Genomic DNA, 15424 nt, shown 5'->3' with positions numbered 1-15424 from the left:
ACCACTCACATAATATGAATAATGGGGTTTTATTCTTATTTAGGCTTCCAACCCAAATGGTGTCTAATGGAGAATGGGGGAGGGATTTTTCACTATGCTTCAACTAAACATCAAATTATTTAATTGGTGTACATGCTGTATTTCATTTAAATTAATTTATGAAAGGATGCCATGAGCACATTTAAAAATAGTGAAATTTAGTGAAATTTAATGGAGGATAAATTTATCACAGGTATACCGGGTTGGGGTAAATCTGTCACAAGTGTACCAGTTTGGGTTTTTCCTTAAATAATTTGATGTTTAGGGTAAATTCGTCATAGATATACTAGTTTAGGATTTTTGTTGGTCAAAAAATAGTTTGGGTAAATTTATCACAGCTATACCAATTTTATGGTTTTTTGTGGTAAAAAAAATAATTTTGGGTAAATTTGTCACAGATGTTCCAGTTTAGGATTTTTCATGGTATTAACCCTTAAAAATATTAGGGATTCAATTGGACCAACTGAAGGTTCCGGGATGATAGAGCACCATACGCAAAATTGATTAAATTGAAATTTCAAATTTCACACTGCACAATTAGTAGAAGTTCACGTGTTGCTAGCGCTATTATCTCTTACAACAATAGAAACTAGCTGTTCTTTACACATCGTATCAAAGAAGGCAAGAGAGGTTGATCCAGTGCATTTTGCAAATTCACTTCCTGATCAATCTGCAAAAAGATGGAAATAACTGGGAAATGGGATCTTCCCATAATTATTTATGGTACCAAGACTTCAAACTATAATTATCACACTATTCTTGTGACGTTCATAGAGAAGCAAGTTTTGCAGTAAAAATCAGAAATCACATGGTTGGGATTGGTGAGATCCGCGAATATATTCAAAAGGCGGTCGACATCATAATTGAAAACTTAATACAATACCACATGAACACTTCAAATCTTACAATCTCCTGAATGCTCCGAATTTTTGACATTAAGATTGCGAAAGTTGCTCTAAGCTGACTGCAGAGCGTGGCATACACTACAAAAAAATAAGGATTTAGCCACAAAAAATTAGCGACGAAAATTATTCGTTGCTAATTTGTGACGAAAATAGCGACGAAAACAAAATTCGTCGCTATTTGCGACGAAACTAGAGACAAAAAAATTAGTCACTAATTAGCGATGAAAATAGCGATGAAACTATATTCGTTGCTAATTTTTTCGTTGCTAATTTGTGACGAAATTAGCTACGAACAATTTTTTCGTCACTAAATTAGCGACGAAACAATTATTCGTGGCTAAATTGGCGACGAAAAATTGGGTTCGTCACAAATTTAGCGACGAAACAAATTATTCGTTACTAAATTAGTGACGAAAGAAATATTCGTTGCTAATTGAATATGAATAAAAAAAAAGAAAATATTCAAATTAGCTACGAATTATTTTTTCGTCGCTAAATTAGCGACGAACTTGATTTTTTGTGGCCAATTTAGCCACGAATAATTGTTTCGTCGCTAATTCAGCGACGAACTCTTTGTTTCGTCGCTAATTTAGCGACGAAAAAGTGATTCGTCACTAATATAATATGAAAAAAATAAAAAATAAAACATTCAATTTAGCGACGAAAAGTGATTTGTAGCTAATTTTGCAACGGAAAGTTTATTTGTCGCTAATGGAATATGAATAAAAATAAAAAAAATTCAAATTAGCGACGAATCCGTTTATTTGTCGCTAATTTAGCGACGAAAGAAATTTTTCGTCGCTAAATTAGTGACGTATCCTTTTTTCGTCGCTAATTTAGCGACAAATACACATTTTCGTCACTAAGTTGGCGACGAAAATATGTTTTCGTCGCTAAAGTCCCCAGACAAAAAGCTTTTGCCTTTTCTTTCTTTTCCTTTTCCCCGGTAACTTATGCTACCTTTTGTTTCGCAATCTTAGGTCTCTGTTCTTTTGCCCCCTCCCCTTTCCGTTTGGTTTTCAAGGATACGGGGAATGATCTCGATTACTTGTTCGGGGGTTCGTCGCTTCGATTTACGAGTCGTTGAAGGTTGATTTTTTGGGTAATTTCGCTGAGGTCGGGTCGTTGACGTGCTTTGTAGTCCAGTGGAAATGGCCGGCGCGTTCGAGGAAGAAGCTGAGCAGACCGTCACAATCCAGGAGTACCTCAAGGATGTGGAGGAACAGGAATTGGTGAGTCTCTCTCTCTCTCTCTCGTGCTCGTGCGAAATCATCAGCTGTTGTTTTGATCATGGGGTCATCTGATTTTGCGTCCGTGGTTTCACAATCCACAGTGTATTCATTGGTTGCGACGCAGCCCAAATATCTCTCTCTCTCTCTCTCTACACACACACAAAACCTTCGCCGCCAAAGCCAGCACCGACCGCTGTCGCCTCCACGCCGCCGTCTCCAGTCGACCCTCGTGTTGGGAAATGTGGGGATCCGCTCGTTGGTTTAGTGGATTGCAGCGGGTTGTATTTCGGCTAGGGTTTGAGTGTGGGAACACCGGCCTCTGAAGTTCCAATTCATGGGTGGTTAAATTTACCCGAGGGCGCCTAATGATTGTTGGTCTGGAGAGGGTTTTAGAATGTGTACTTTATTCATGGGTAAAATGCGTCGCCATGTCTTTCTGGAGTTTTCATGACTAGGAATCCTGAATCATCAGATTATTAGATGGACTTAATTGCTGTTATTTAGTTAATCATTACTTAAGGGGAAGTGGGTTAGTGTATTGTTATTAATATGTAGGTCTCTCTGGCTAATGTGTGCACTCAAATAGCTTGTTTCAAGCTAATATGGAGAATTGACAACTGGAGTCTATGCTGGAGCTGTTCTCTAGTTCCCCAGTTTGAGCTACAGTTGAATAAAAAAGGATGGTGCTAGGAGTGTTCATCTTGTATCTTAAGCATGAAATTGAGATTCTGACTTGTGTCAAAGGTGGTGATGTTCATGTAAATTGCCCTACTAAATATTGTTTTTCAGGTAGTGTGGATTGAATTTAGTTCTGTAGATTTAAATATTGGTCAAATTTGGCTGTGAGCATCAATCCTGTCTTTATGTCACTTTTTAAATCACCTATATCGGCTATCATTGGAAAAAAGTGGTGAGCTAGTTGATTTTGAGTCATGTGTATTCTGTCTATGGTTTGCATTTAACTATTTAAAGAATGGGGAGGCCATTCTAAGCAATCAAAACTATCTAAAGCTAATCCTGCAGTTGTATTTCAGTGCAATGTATATGAATTCGTACACGGAGTTTGCTTTTGAAAGAAATAAAAGCATAGTGGCTATTTCTTGGGAGTGACCAAATTATGTCTTGGCTCTTAGCATGAGAAATGTGCAAAGACGAATTAGTATTCTGGATTTATTAAATTTACTTATTTTGTTTCCCTCTCATTGAGAGCTATGTGGGCATTTTCATGGGTGAGGAACTTAATAGATTTATGCTTAATATTTGTGGAATTGTGAGTGCACTTGGTTGTGACACTTAGATTATTGTTGGTGCCATCTTGACTTCTATTCGATTTGTTGTGTAACGTATAAATGGATCAATTTGGATGATTGGTCATTGTTGTGCTTCAATTGAGAATAAGGGTTTTCTTTATATGCTAAAAGAGCACGGTTTGTGCTTGTATGTGATTAGTGGACTTTTGAACTTCATGCCGCTGGTACTCCACGTGATTATGTTATGGTGCTTTGTTGGTTCATGTGAAGCCAAAGTTGGATATTATAGGGATGTTATAGATACCATCCATATGGCATACAAACATGGAAAGTGCACTCTTTTGAATATGTGAAGCCTGAAATGCGGGCTGAAAGGAATAAAAAGTGTCCTTTTACTTTTCTTAGCTGGCCCAGTAAATGATGACAAGATTATTCTCGTTTAGTTGGGTCGGTGGAGCAAAAACACTTGAAGTCTCAAACAGAAATAGAAGGCTTCTTGAGAATAGTCTTTTGTTTTTCTGGTTCCTTACAGATATGTAGATCTCTACCGCAAGATGTTGGTGCATTTTTGCAGCCACACAATCTGCTGCGAATTAACCAAACATCTCTTAACTCAGTCTTATTGTTGTTCTCCTTATTCTTGCTGGATTTTGTGCCAGGCTTTTAATGATCTACGAACCAATGGAGTCAATGTCCAGATGATCTGTTAAGGAGCTTCCAAGGTATCGTTAAAGGCATCTTCATTGTTTTCTCGTGTGCTATTCTGCATGTCTTGAATGGTATTTCTACCCCTACCAATGGTACTTTTCAAGTAGGAGGTGATATACAAAGTATGTCTCTCAAGGAGCTTCTAAGAAAAGTGTGCTGCTTATAATCAATCTCAATGTTGTTCTCACTACAAGTATTTTGCAGTTGCAGGTGTAATTAGAAAGTCAATTGAAGGCAAAACCAAAAACGCCGCCACAAGGTATTTCTTCTCCAGCTGGAAAATGCGCAGCCTCAATTGAAGTGTCTTCAGATGGCGGCTGCAGTAACAATAACACACCTCAAGAGGCTACCCCAACTCGCTGCACTTGTCTGCTAGAGATGGCGTTATTTCAGTACTTAAGAATCTATGTTAAGTGAATGGTAGACGAATGGTATTTTATTTTTTCAAAAAACTCTCTCTTCCGGTGAATGGTGGATGAATGTATTTTGTTTGCATATTATTATAATATTTAGATCTTGCTTTATCAATGTTAAATACAAATTCTAGAAATTAATTTTGTTTTTAATTAGATTTAAAATTGAAAATTAAAAGAAATTATTTTATTATACGATCACAAATTGTAAAAGTTCGTTGCAAAATTCGTCCCATGCCTGGTTGTCGCAAAATTCATGGCTGAACAAATTTCGTTGTCAAATTTATCCCTGAATAATATTCGTGGCAAAAAAAAAAAAAATTCGTTGAATCAAATTTTGCGACAAAAAGTTGATTTCGTCGCTAATTTTGCCACGAAAAATTCAGCAAAATTCGTCGCTAATTTTGCCACGAAAAATTCAGCAAAATTCGTCGCTAATTTTGCCACGAAAAATTCAGCAAAATTAGTCGCTAATTGACTTTTGTGACGAATTTTGCCACGAAAAAAAATTCGTGGCTAATCCGGCGTCGCAAAATTTAGCGACTTTCGTCGCTAAATTTAGTGATGAAAAGTTTAGCGACGAAAAACACTTTTCGTCGCTAAATTTAGCGACGAAAGACACTTTTCGTCGCTAAATTTAGCGACGAAACACACTTTTCGTCACTAAATTTTAGCTATGACTTTAGCGACGAAATATATTTTAATCGCAAAAATTTAGCGACGAAATTTCAAAATTTCGTCGCTAAATTTTGCGACGCCGGATTAGCCACGAATTTTTTTTCGTGGCAAAATTCATCACAAAAGTCAATTAGCGACGAATTTTGCGGAATTTTTCGTGGCAAAATTCGTCGCTAAATCCTCGTTTTTTTGTAGTGATATCCAGGGATACTTGAAAATAAAGGTCATGTGAGACTTGTCCCATTGAGACTTTTGGGCGAGTTTGACGTGACTTGAGTGTGATTGATAGGTGTGAACTTGACAAGAAGGGGCCCACTAAGGATTTGAATTATTTTGTCTTGTAGTGCAAAATGTGAGAGTAAAAAGGGTTATTTGATAATTTAGGACTAATCGGATATTTGACTCCACCGATAGAGAGTATTTTTGGTCTTTGCACAGGTCGTGCTTGGATCAGATTTAGGCTCGAGCGCGAGGGTCTCGATCCTAAAGTGCGATGATTAAACTAACGAAGCCTAATCTATTCTGATCAATGTCTTATAAAATATCTAATCATTGATACTTAAATCCTCAAAATCCAATTTTTATACACAAACTGGAATTCACATTTAACCCATAAATTGAATTCAGTTATCTTACAAACGTAGAATTTTCAGGGCGTCACAAGTCAAAGCTTATATCTCCACACAAAAAAAAAAAAATGTAATAAACTTATGTCTCGGTCAAAGGCAAGAAAATCAATGTCGGCGGAATTTTGCAGAGATAAATGGGAAAATAAAAAGACGCGTGCCTAAGATGCAGAGATTAGAACTTACCATCTCTTGAAAACACTTTTGGCTCGTTTCTTTTAGTGTAAATTAAAATAAGGATGCAGAGATCGGTTAAACGTAAATACAATAGATAGTATAGCATTCGAACATAACTAATCTACTATAACCTACTCCTTTTTTTCATTCAGTAATTAGATTCGAGAAGAAAATAATTTTTTTTACCTATATTTGTATTTGATTGCAACTGTTGAAGAAGACTATCAATTAGCATAAAAATATAAGGCTTAATACCACGAAAAATTTTAAACCGGTACACTTAAGACAAATTTCCCATAAACTTCTTTTTCTTTTATCGCGAAAAATCACAAACTGATATACCCGTGATAAATTTATCCCAAAATTTTTTTTTTGGTACGGACCAAACTATTTTTTTGACCACCAAAAAATCATAAACTGATACATTTGTGACAAATTTACCATGCTTTAGTTGCCGTTGAGTTAATACCACGAAAAACCCCAAATCGATATACTTATGATCAATAAAAAGTAAAAATTCCAAATGGATACACCTGTCAACTACCACGTGTTATCGAACTCGGTATTTTTTACGGTAAAATCTAACGGAAACTAACGGAGACTAAATTTGTCACTAGTATACCAATTTAGGATAAATTATTACAGTTATACCGGTTTAGTAATTTTGGTAATTAAAAAAATAATTTCGGATAAATTTATCACATGTGTACTTATTTGAAGTTTTACATGGTAAAAAAAAATAGTTTGGGATAAATTTATCACAAATGTACCATTTTAGATTTTTCGTGGTATTAACCCAAACTATAAACCACAGAACAAAACACCTGAATTGTCTTATATCAAATTGAAAGGAAAAAGAAAACAGGAAAGAGGGAAATAAAAAACAAAACCAAAAGGGTGATAAAAAGGGCCTCATCTTTGCTTAGAGTACGAAAAAGGAAAATGAGGGAAAAGAGAAGGAAAAGTAATCGAACAAGATTTGTAGAATCAACGCCTAATAAATCGGAAAATAGAGAACGACTCATTCATCTGGCAGATGGTGAAGCAAGGCTACGTTGAAAGTAAAAACCCCACCATCGGTTGTTTACAAAATCCTAAGGAGCGAAAATCGCCCTTGGGATGAAGAAGCGTCCGACGGCGGCTAGTACTAGTATTCTCTCCATCGAGGTTCATCAAGGGACTTTCGCTGTGTCGAATAGCTCCCACGGGTGCCTCGCATGGTGGAGGCTGTGTTGTACCACTGCGACAAAATTAAGGACATCAGTTGCAAGGAGTGCACCATTGCTTCCGATCTTTCCATGTTGAGAAAAGAGACTAGTGTTGGGTGCTCAACAACTGCAACCACACGTACCACGAGAAGTGCATCGAGAAATGGCTCGGCCAATGTGCGAATTGCCTTGCTTTGCCAAGATTTTGCCAACTAAGATTGGCTCCTATGTCCTTGGTCAGTTCAAGGCCTGGTCAGTTTGTGGGTCCGGCTGATATTTTTCGTTTTGATATGGTGTTCGATTAATTCACCATGATCGATGTAATTCATACTAACCGATATTTTTCACTTTTGCTGGCCGATTGATTTTTTTTTTTTTTTTGGTTCATATTTTTTATCCAACCACATCAGCCTCTAACTTAGCATTTATTAGTTTTCTTTTAGGATAAACCATTTCGATAAGCACGCATTTGTCTTCCTTAACAATATCCAGCAAAATTTTTGAAGAGTAGTTAGCTTTATCAAAACCTTATTCTAAATGTTCTAATTCATGAATAGTAAAAAATAATAGGCATCAGTAGTTCCTATGACTTTTCAATTTGCTCACTCATATCCCTATACTTTTTCTTTGATTAATGTAGACCCTTAACTATAAGTATTCTTTTCCCTTTTTTGGGATTGATCATTTCGTTATACAAGCAAACGGAAATATTGATGTAACCGTTAATTTGTTGTGATTTGTTGAGGTGTCATCCCACATAGCTTTTAATTTTTAATTTGTAGGAAAATTTTTCTAATAAATCTAAAACACCATAAACATATTTAAAAATAAAGAAAAGGAAGCTAAAAACTTATTAATAGTAAAAGAAATAAATATAAAATTATTAAAAATAAGACACATAAAATCTGACCATGTCGTGCAGTGCTGAAGAAAAGCTTCCAAGCCAGGACAAAACCGCTCACTTGATATGAATAATGTGGTCTTGTTCTAATTTAAGCTTTCAACCGAGATTGTGTCTAATGGAGACTGAGGGATGCTTTTCCACCATGCTTTAAAAGAAATCAATTAAGTACTAGAGTATTGCGATTTCAAGTCTACATGACGAGCTAGAAATCCACATAGTTTTCTCCATTAAACATCAGCTTTATTTAATTGATGTACATGCTATATCTCATTCAGGTTAATTAATGAAAGGATGACATGAGCATATTAAAATATATTATGGATTTAATTGGACCACATGGAAGTTTGAGGATGATAGCCCACATTACTCAAAATTGATTTCATTGAATCAATTAAATGACACTGCAGATCGATAGAAGTTCACATATTGAGTACTATTATCTTTTACAACAATGGAAACTACATGTTCTTTGCACCTTGTATCAGAAAAGGCAAGAGATGTTGATACAGTGCATCTTTTGAAATTCATTTCTTGATCACTCTGCGAAAAGATGGAAATAATTGTGAAATGAGATCTTGCCAGAAGTCTTCCCAAAATTATTTCGGGTGCCAAACATCGCGCCTAGCTCTGCAGTGAATATCAGAAATCACAGATTGGGATCGGTGGGAACTCAAAAATATTCAAAAGGAGATAGTCATCATAAATAAAAATTAGACACAGTAGCACATGAAACTTCAAATCTTACCATCTCTTGAAATGCTTTGTATTTTTTGACATTAGGTTCGTGAAGTTGCTCTAAGCTGACTGTAGAGATTGGCATATCCAGGGGTACTTGAACGCGAAGCTCATGCGAGACTTGTCTCATGGTCGGTCTAAGCTTCGGATCGGCTTGCAAGCACTCAAACGCTAGCTTGGCGATTAAGACCACGCCCTGCGCATCTTGAAGGCCAACTCCAGAAGGTGAGAGACGTTGATCCAGCACATCCTTCAACATCATCAACTCAGTTTGGGCGGATGATGAACATTCCCGAGAGACATGATCTCCTGGATGCTTTCCCATGATAGTCTCTAATGCAACAACTCCAAAGCTGTACACGTCGCACTTTTCTGTAGCAATCGAAGAATAAGCCAGCTCTGCAAGATGAGAATCCACTATTTTTTTAATCTCGATGATAGGTTGCATGCAAAGTCGACAACATTACTTCCCATGACGGGATGTGTGAAGATTACAAGTATAGATTTCTGCGTAATATACATTACACTTACAACGCTGACTTGAGTATGGGAGCTTATGCTTTGGCAAAGTTCAAAATTTTTTGTTCGACGCTTAAAATACGACCATCTTCTAGGTCACGCGAACTTAATATTCTTGAAATGAATTGACTATGATGTTTTCCCCATTCGCCAATTCTTGCTTATAAGGAAAATTGGAAAGCTTTTCATCAATATTGAAGAAAGCTCTAAATAAGTATAACAAATTCATAGAAGACGATTTTTTTTTGGGTCGGACTCTAGAAGATGATTAAATAACTAATGAACTGCACTAAACTAGTAAAGCTATACTATAGAAGCATGACACCAAATGCCATCGAAATTGAAAAAAAGAATTGCAAAGTACCTGGAGCAATATACCCGATGGTACAGGCAATAGCCGTCCAATTTGATGAATCTGTCCTCAAAAGTCTTGCAGTACCAAAATCGGAAACATGAGCCTCATAATCATGATCCAATAGAATGTTGTTACTGGTCAAGTCTCGATGAATCAACGGAGGAGAACATTCGTGATGCATATAGGACAATGCATCCGCAACTCCTCGGACCAAATTTATCCTCTTGTCCCATCGAAATTCTATTGCTCTTTCATCATCTTGCAATGTTGTTCTCAAGCTTCCTCTTTCCATGTACTCATACACCAAAAAACAACGTTGGGCATGAGAGCAAAAGCCATAAAATTTCACAATGTTGCGATGGCGTATATTTGTCAAGGCTTGAATTTCCTTTTCGAATGGTATCAAATCGACGATCTCAGTATCTTCCTGGGATGACAAGGTTTTCTTGACAGCAAATGTTTGACCTTCTGATATCTCGGCTTTATAAACAATTCCATATGCTCCTTCACCCACATAGTACTTGGAGTCAAATCCTTCCGTGGCCTCGACGATTCGATCATAGAAAACTTTGCCATCATAACTCAAAATATGCTTGAAATCCAAGTCATTTGCTCGTTCATTGTCCTCTCTCTTGATAATCCTTCTTCGATGATTATTAACAATTACTAGAATGATCAAGGTGCAAGAGAGAAGGAGAAACCCCAAGAACGAGAGAATGAGGATAAAGGTGATACTAACTCCAACGCGTCGATTGTGCTTTTCACTCCCGGTGGAATTACATTTCGGTAAACCAGCAGCGTTGCCACATAGCCTTTTGTTATGTTGTATTGCCTCAAATGGAGCCTCATTGAAAGCCTTGACATTAGGGAGAGGACCTTCTAGGTCATTGTAGGATACATCAATTGAAGTCAAGGCCAACATATCATCAAAAGACTGTGGGATGGAACCAGACAGACTATTGTGGGAGATATTTAGAACTTGCAAGTTTCTCAGTATTGCAAGCTCTCCTGGTATATTTTCTGACAAAATATTATAACTCAGATCAAGAACTCGAGGACTTTTGTGTTGCCTATCTCAGGAGGAATACTTCTTTGAAATTTGTTTCTGCTCAAGTTCAAGCTCAACAAGCTTTTGCATGAGCCTAGCTGCACCGGTATCAATCCGCTCACATTGTTTGATGCCAAGTTCAGATGTGTCATATGGGATAAAAGTCCAATCTCAGTCGGGACATTTCCCAAGATTGAGTTGTTGCTTAAATCGAGTTCTAATAGCATCGACAGGCTTCCCAATTCCCTTGGAATCTCTCCACGTAAATTATTTGAAGAAAGGTTTAGTAGCTGTAATTGACGCATCCTTCCAAATATTGCAGGTATCTCACCGGAAATGTTGTTGTTTGATATGATTAAGCTCGTCAAATTACGACAATGCTCCCATTTCCACGAAAGTTCGCCATTCAGATGATTGCTGCTCAAGTCAATAAAATATAGATATGGATATATTCCGAAAGCTTCTGCTATGTTTCCAGTAAGTTGGTTTCTTTGTAGCCTCAATCGGATTAATGTGCTACAATTCTTTAAGCTTGTTGGGATGGGACCCGTGAAATGATTATTGCCAGCCGTGAAATATCGTAATGATCCCCCAAGGCATACGTCTTCTGGCAGTTCCCCCTCTAGTTCATTATTAAATAGATGCAAAATAGTCAACCGCGTTAACATATTGAATTCAGAAGGCAAGGAACCAAAGAATTTATTGTCGGCAAGGCTCAGTTGAGTTAGATTGGCTAGGCTTCCAATTTCTGAAGGTATCGATCCTGAAAGTGCATTTTGTTCGAGAAAAAGAGTAGATAAATTTGTCAAGTTACCAATGGAACGAGGAATTGAGCCAGTGAATTGGTTTCCTGCTGGATTTAATACAACAAGAGAATTGAGGCTCCCAATTTCTGAAGGTATAGGTCCCGAAAATTCATTTTGAAAGAGCTCAAAAAAAGATAAACTTGTCAAGTTTCCTATGGAAGGAGGAATTGAGCCAGTGAGTGTGTTTTCTGATAGGTCAAGTTCGATAAGAGAAGTGAGCCTCCCGATAGCTGAAGGTATGGGTCCAGAAAGCTGATTTTCACATAGGTACAAAGAATGAAGACTCCCCAGCATGCCTATACTTGCAGGAATGTTCCCGAACAGTTTATTTGGACAAAGATCAAGATAGTTGAGTTTGGAAAGGTTACCGATACTGGAGGGAATGGAGCCATGGATCAAGTTGTTGGAAAGGTCAAAGCTAACCACACCGGTTAAGCGCGAGAAGTCCAAACAGTCTAGAGTTCCTCCCAAACTGAGACTGGAAAGATTTACGTGGGCAATGGCTCCATGGTAGTCGCAAGCGACACCGGTAAAGCGGCAAGGGTTGTTGCCTTGCCATGAAGAGAGGAGAGCTTGGCTACGGTTGTCGAGAGTGGATTTCCAATTCAGGAGAGCCTCCACTTCATCCTTATTCTCAGTCGCATTGATAGCGAAAACAGGAATGGAGGAAGCAGAAGCGCCAGCACCATGAATTGAAGTGGTGCCAACCATGAAGAGCGAGAAGAAGAGGAAGACTGCAAAAGGAGACTGGGTGGACAGCAGAAAGGAAGAAGCCATGATTTTGGGAGGAGGGGTGTTCAGGTCTACATAACGTTGACGAGATGGATGACTAAACTTATATAGAGTGGAAGATCACTCCCGAAGCCTCCTCTATCGAGGACAATTCCTATTACAACACGAAGTCTTTTTCCCTTCTCAATCAGTTTGGCGTGGGCTGCCGGGGTGCCGAGGGAATACAGCGTAACCAGAAAAGTCTCAATCGTTGGTATGCTTGACTTACTTTTCCAAGTCTTCATTGAAATCGACATGTCCACCATACATTTATGGCAATTGATTATCCTGACCGTGGGTGGATATATGGCTCAAAATCGGCACTCATCTTTTTCGTAGATGAGTGGGGTGTTGAAAGGGGGTTATACAGTATCTGGGATCACGGTTCTAAGGCCTCTATATTTTCCCAAAGGTGGTTTCCTATTTCAAGATAATATTTCGTAGAAATCGACCAAATTTTGATTGTTCATAATTTTTCCTTTTGACAATTCCGGCAAAATGATTATATGATGTGCATGCGATAAAGATTCTGAGTGATTGGTTTGTGAAGAGAGCTTGAATCTCTTTTCATGAGACAAAAAAAAGAGACTTTCGGATATAATTGTGATATATGCTAAAGTTGATGGTTTTTTTGGTACTAGGCTGGTCGAATTGGGACTAAAGCAAAAGTTTAGAATAGAATTGGGATAAATATAAAAGTTGGAGATTTTTTATGAGACAAAAAAAATTTTGGATAAAATTATCACAAATGCTAAAGTTAGAAATTTTTTTTTGGTATTGAGCCTGTTTGCAAAGATGAAGTCGTTTTTCCCTTTCCAATCGGTTTAGCGTGCGCCGTAGGGTATAAGGAGAGAACAGCGTAGAACCATGAAGGTCTCATTCGTTGGCCATGCTTGACTTACTTTTCCAAGGCTTCGTGGAAATTGACATGCCGACCATAATCGCGGAAAATGGTGGTCCTGACCGTGGGTGGTTATATGTCTCATTTGTTGGTCTGCTTGACTTAACCTTTTTAGTAGATAAGTGGGGTGTTGAGCAGTGGCAATTTTCTATTTCAAGATACTGTTCCGTAGAAATCGACCAAATCTTAATTGTGCATAATTTTTTGGCCGTGAATTCCGGCGAAATGATTCTATGGCTTGCACATGGTAAAGATTCGAGGGATTGATATGTGAAGAGAACTTGGGCCTCTTTTTTGCAAACTAAGTTCTACGCTTCCCTGCCTTCCAGAAGAAACAAAGCAACAACAAGAATGTGAGCAGGTTACTTCGAGGGAACCTAGGCCTCCTCCAATACTGGAATGAGAGTTCAGTGAACATCTCAAAGTTCTGTTTACAAGTTGTTTAGGTCGATTCACGAGTTTTCTTATTTGGGTCAGGTCTTTCGGTTGACGCAAGTTCATTGATATTTCTAACGGTTAATACCATGAAAGACCTCAAACTCATATACTTATAATAAATTTACCTTAAAATATTCTTTTGACCACAAAAATCCCAAACTGGTACGTCCGTGATAAATTTAACTCAAACTATTTTTTTTATAATCAAAAACCCTAAAATGGTGCACCCGTAATAGATTTACCCCAAACCGGTATACCCGTGACAAATTTATCCTCCATCGGTTTCCGTTAAATTTTGCCGTCGAATTGCTAAGTTAGACGACACGTGAAAGTTAATGGGTGTACCATTTGAGATTTTTACTTTTTATTTGTCATAGGTGTATCAATTTAAGATTTTTCGTGATATTAACTCACTTTAACCGAAACTATCGAACGGTAAATTTCTCACAAGTATACCAATTTATGATAAATTTATCACAGATTTACTAGTTTAGGATTTTTTGTGATAAAAAAATGAATTGAAGTAAATTTATTATAGGTGTACCAGTTTGGGGCTTTACGTGATCAAAAAAATTATTTGGGGTAAATTTTTCACAAATATACCAGTTTAAAATTTTTCTTGATCAAAAAAATAGTTTGGGATAAGTTTATTACATGTGTATCAATTTGGGTTCTTTCGTGGTATTAATCCTATTTATAACTGGATTTCTGCTCTAAGTAATTCTACATATTTATAAATGTGCCAATCATGAGTGCTTTATGAATAGAAAAATGAAGTGACTGCATGAGAAATAGGAAGCAACTTCGGATGAATGCGAAATACAATTGCGTTAAACTGCTATTTTTTTTTTTAAGTGGATAACTTTACAGCCTGAAGGGACATAAGGCCTATAAGAAAAACAAATTCATTGCAGAAAGTGTTATAACTGAAATTCCCATTTCTATTCATATATGTAGTTCACATGATAATGAAATTATTCACAAATCTCTTTATCATTTATTACCGCGCGCCACATGGATTCATCTCTAGTTAGGTATCGTTGTAACAGTCGATGCTAACAGGAAAAAATGCATCTAGAGGATGGACCTAATTAAACACGGGACATGTCGCTTTATTTTTTTGTGCAAAAGAAAAAGAAATATTAACCGTTACATGCTATAATGACTTCATTCCTAACAAATGAGAAAATAGCGAATGGTTCATTCCCACAGGAGCACATAGATGACGAGAGGATTCCTTTTATGGGCTCCATTCTTTTGCGAGACAGTCATCCTGCAAAATTAACAGAGGGATTTGTATTCGCTTTTGATTTTCTTTAGAGACTACCTATGATGCCTTGAAAATTGGCGACCGTTAATAGTGAAATCTAGTCTATGAAATGACTATAAATTTTAGTTTGATGCTCAAGATCAGATATTAAGGAATTAGAAATCGGAAATTACAAATTTCCGGAATTATTGTTCGAATCGGATTAAATTTCGATTAAGCGAGTAATCGCGTCCTAAAATTAGAAAATTTCACATTAAGCCTCGTTCGAGCTAAATTGACTAGAGTTTAGATTAAATAACTCTCTGTCGGGTTTCCGGACGCCCGAATTACCCTAGAATGTGATGTTGACACCTAATTTTGGCGATCTCGTTTATATATATATATATATATATATATATATATATATATATATATATATATTAAATAAGAATACCTCTAATT

At 37.1% G+C, this 15424-nt stretch overlaps 2 protein-coding genes across 3 annotated transcripts; both read right to left on the bottom strand.

Moving 5' to 3' along the window:
- Nucleotides 1–580: 580 nt before the first annotated feature.
- Nucleotides 581–11551, bottom strand: LOC115728569 (MDIS1-interacting receptor like kinase 2-like). 2 transcript variants are annotated; one of them, XM_030658888.2, is made up of 3 exons: nt 9759–11551; nt 8886–9274; nt 581–824 (listed from the first exon to the last, which is right to left on the bottom strand). In XM_030658888.2, the coding sequence occupies exons 1-3, from the start codon at nt 10669–10671 to the stop codon at nt 774–776; spliced, it is 1353 nt and encodes a 450-aa protein (XP_030514748.2). In that variant the 5' UTR covers nt 10672–11551; the 3' UTR covers nt 581–773. The 2 variants fall into 2 exon arrangements, with proteins under 2 accessions (XP_030514748.2, XP_048139165.1); XM_048283208.1 differs by lacking the exon at nt 581–824 and adding an exon at nt 8660–8767.
- On the bottom strand, nt 10788–12380 carry LOC115728574 (MDIS1-interacting receptor like kinase 2-like). The gene has a single exon (XM_048282650.1). The coding sequence runs from the start codon at nt 12378–12380 to the stop codon at nt 10788–10790; it is 1593 nt and encodes a 530-aa protein (XP_048138607.1).
- Nucleotides 12381–15424: the final 3044 nt, after the last annotated feature.

Source organism: Rhodamnia argentea, chromosome 7, assembly GCF_020921035.1.
Source record: "Rhodamnia argentea isolate NSW1041297 chromosome 7, ASM2092103v1, whole genome shotgun sequence".
NCBI classification, from domain to species: domain Eukaryota; kingdom Viridiplantae; phylum Streptophyta; class Magnoliopsida; order Myrtales; family Myrtaceae; genus Rhodamnia; species Rhodamnia argentea.
Note: the sequence above shows the minus strand (reverse complement) of the source record. Positions and strands in the feature narration are given on the sequence as shown.

What these genes read in the sequence shown, in the direction of transcription:
- LOC115728569 (XM_030658888.2), bottom strand. Translation starts at nt 10,671, where the DNA reads ATGTTGGCCTTGACTTCAATTGATGTATCCTACAATGACCTAGAAGGT. An exon ending in CATCGGGTATATTGCTCCAG is followed by an intron (nt 9,275 to 9,758) that starts GTACTTTGCAAT and finishes CTCATCTTGCAG; the next exon opens with AGCTGGCTTATTCTTCGATT. An exon ending in ACAAAGCATTTCAAGAGATG is followed by an intron (nt 825 to 8,885) that starts GTAAGATTTGAA and finishes TTTTTACTGCAA; the next exon opens with AACTTGCTTCTCTATGAACG.
- LOC115728574 (XM_048282650.1), bottom strand. Translation starts at nt 12,380, where the DNA reads ATGGCTTCTTCCTTTCTGCTGTCCACCCAGTCTCCTTTTGCAGTCTTC.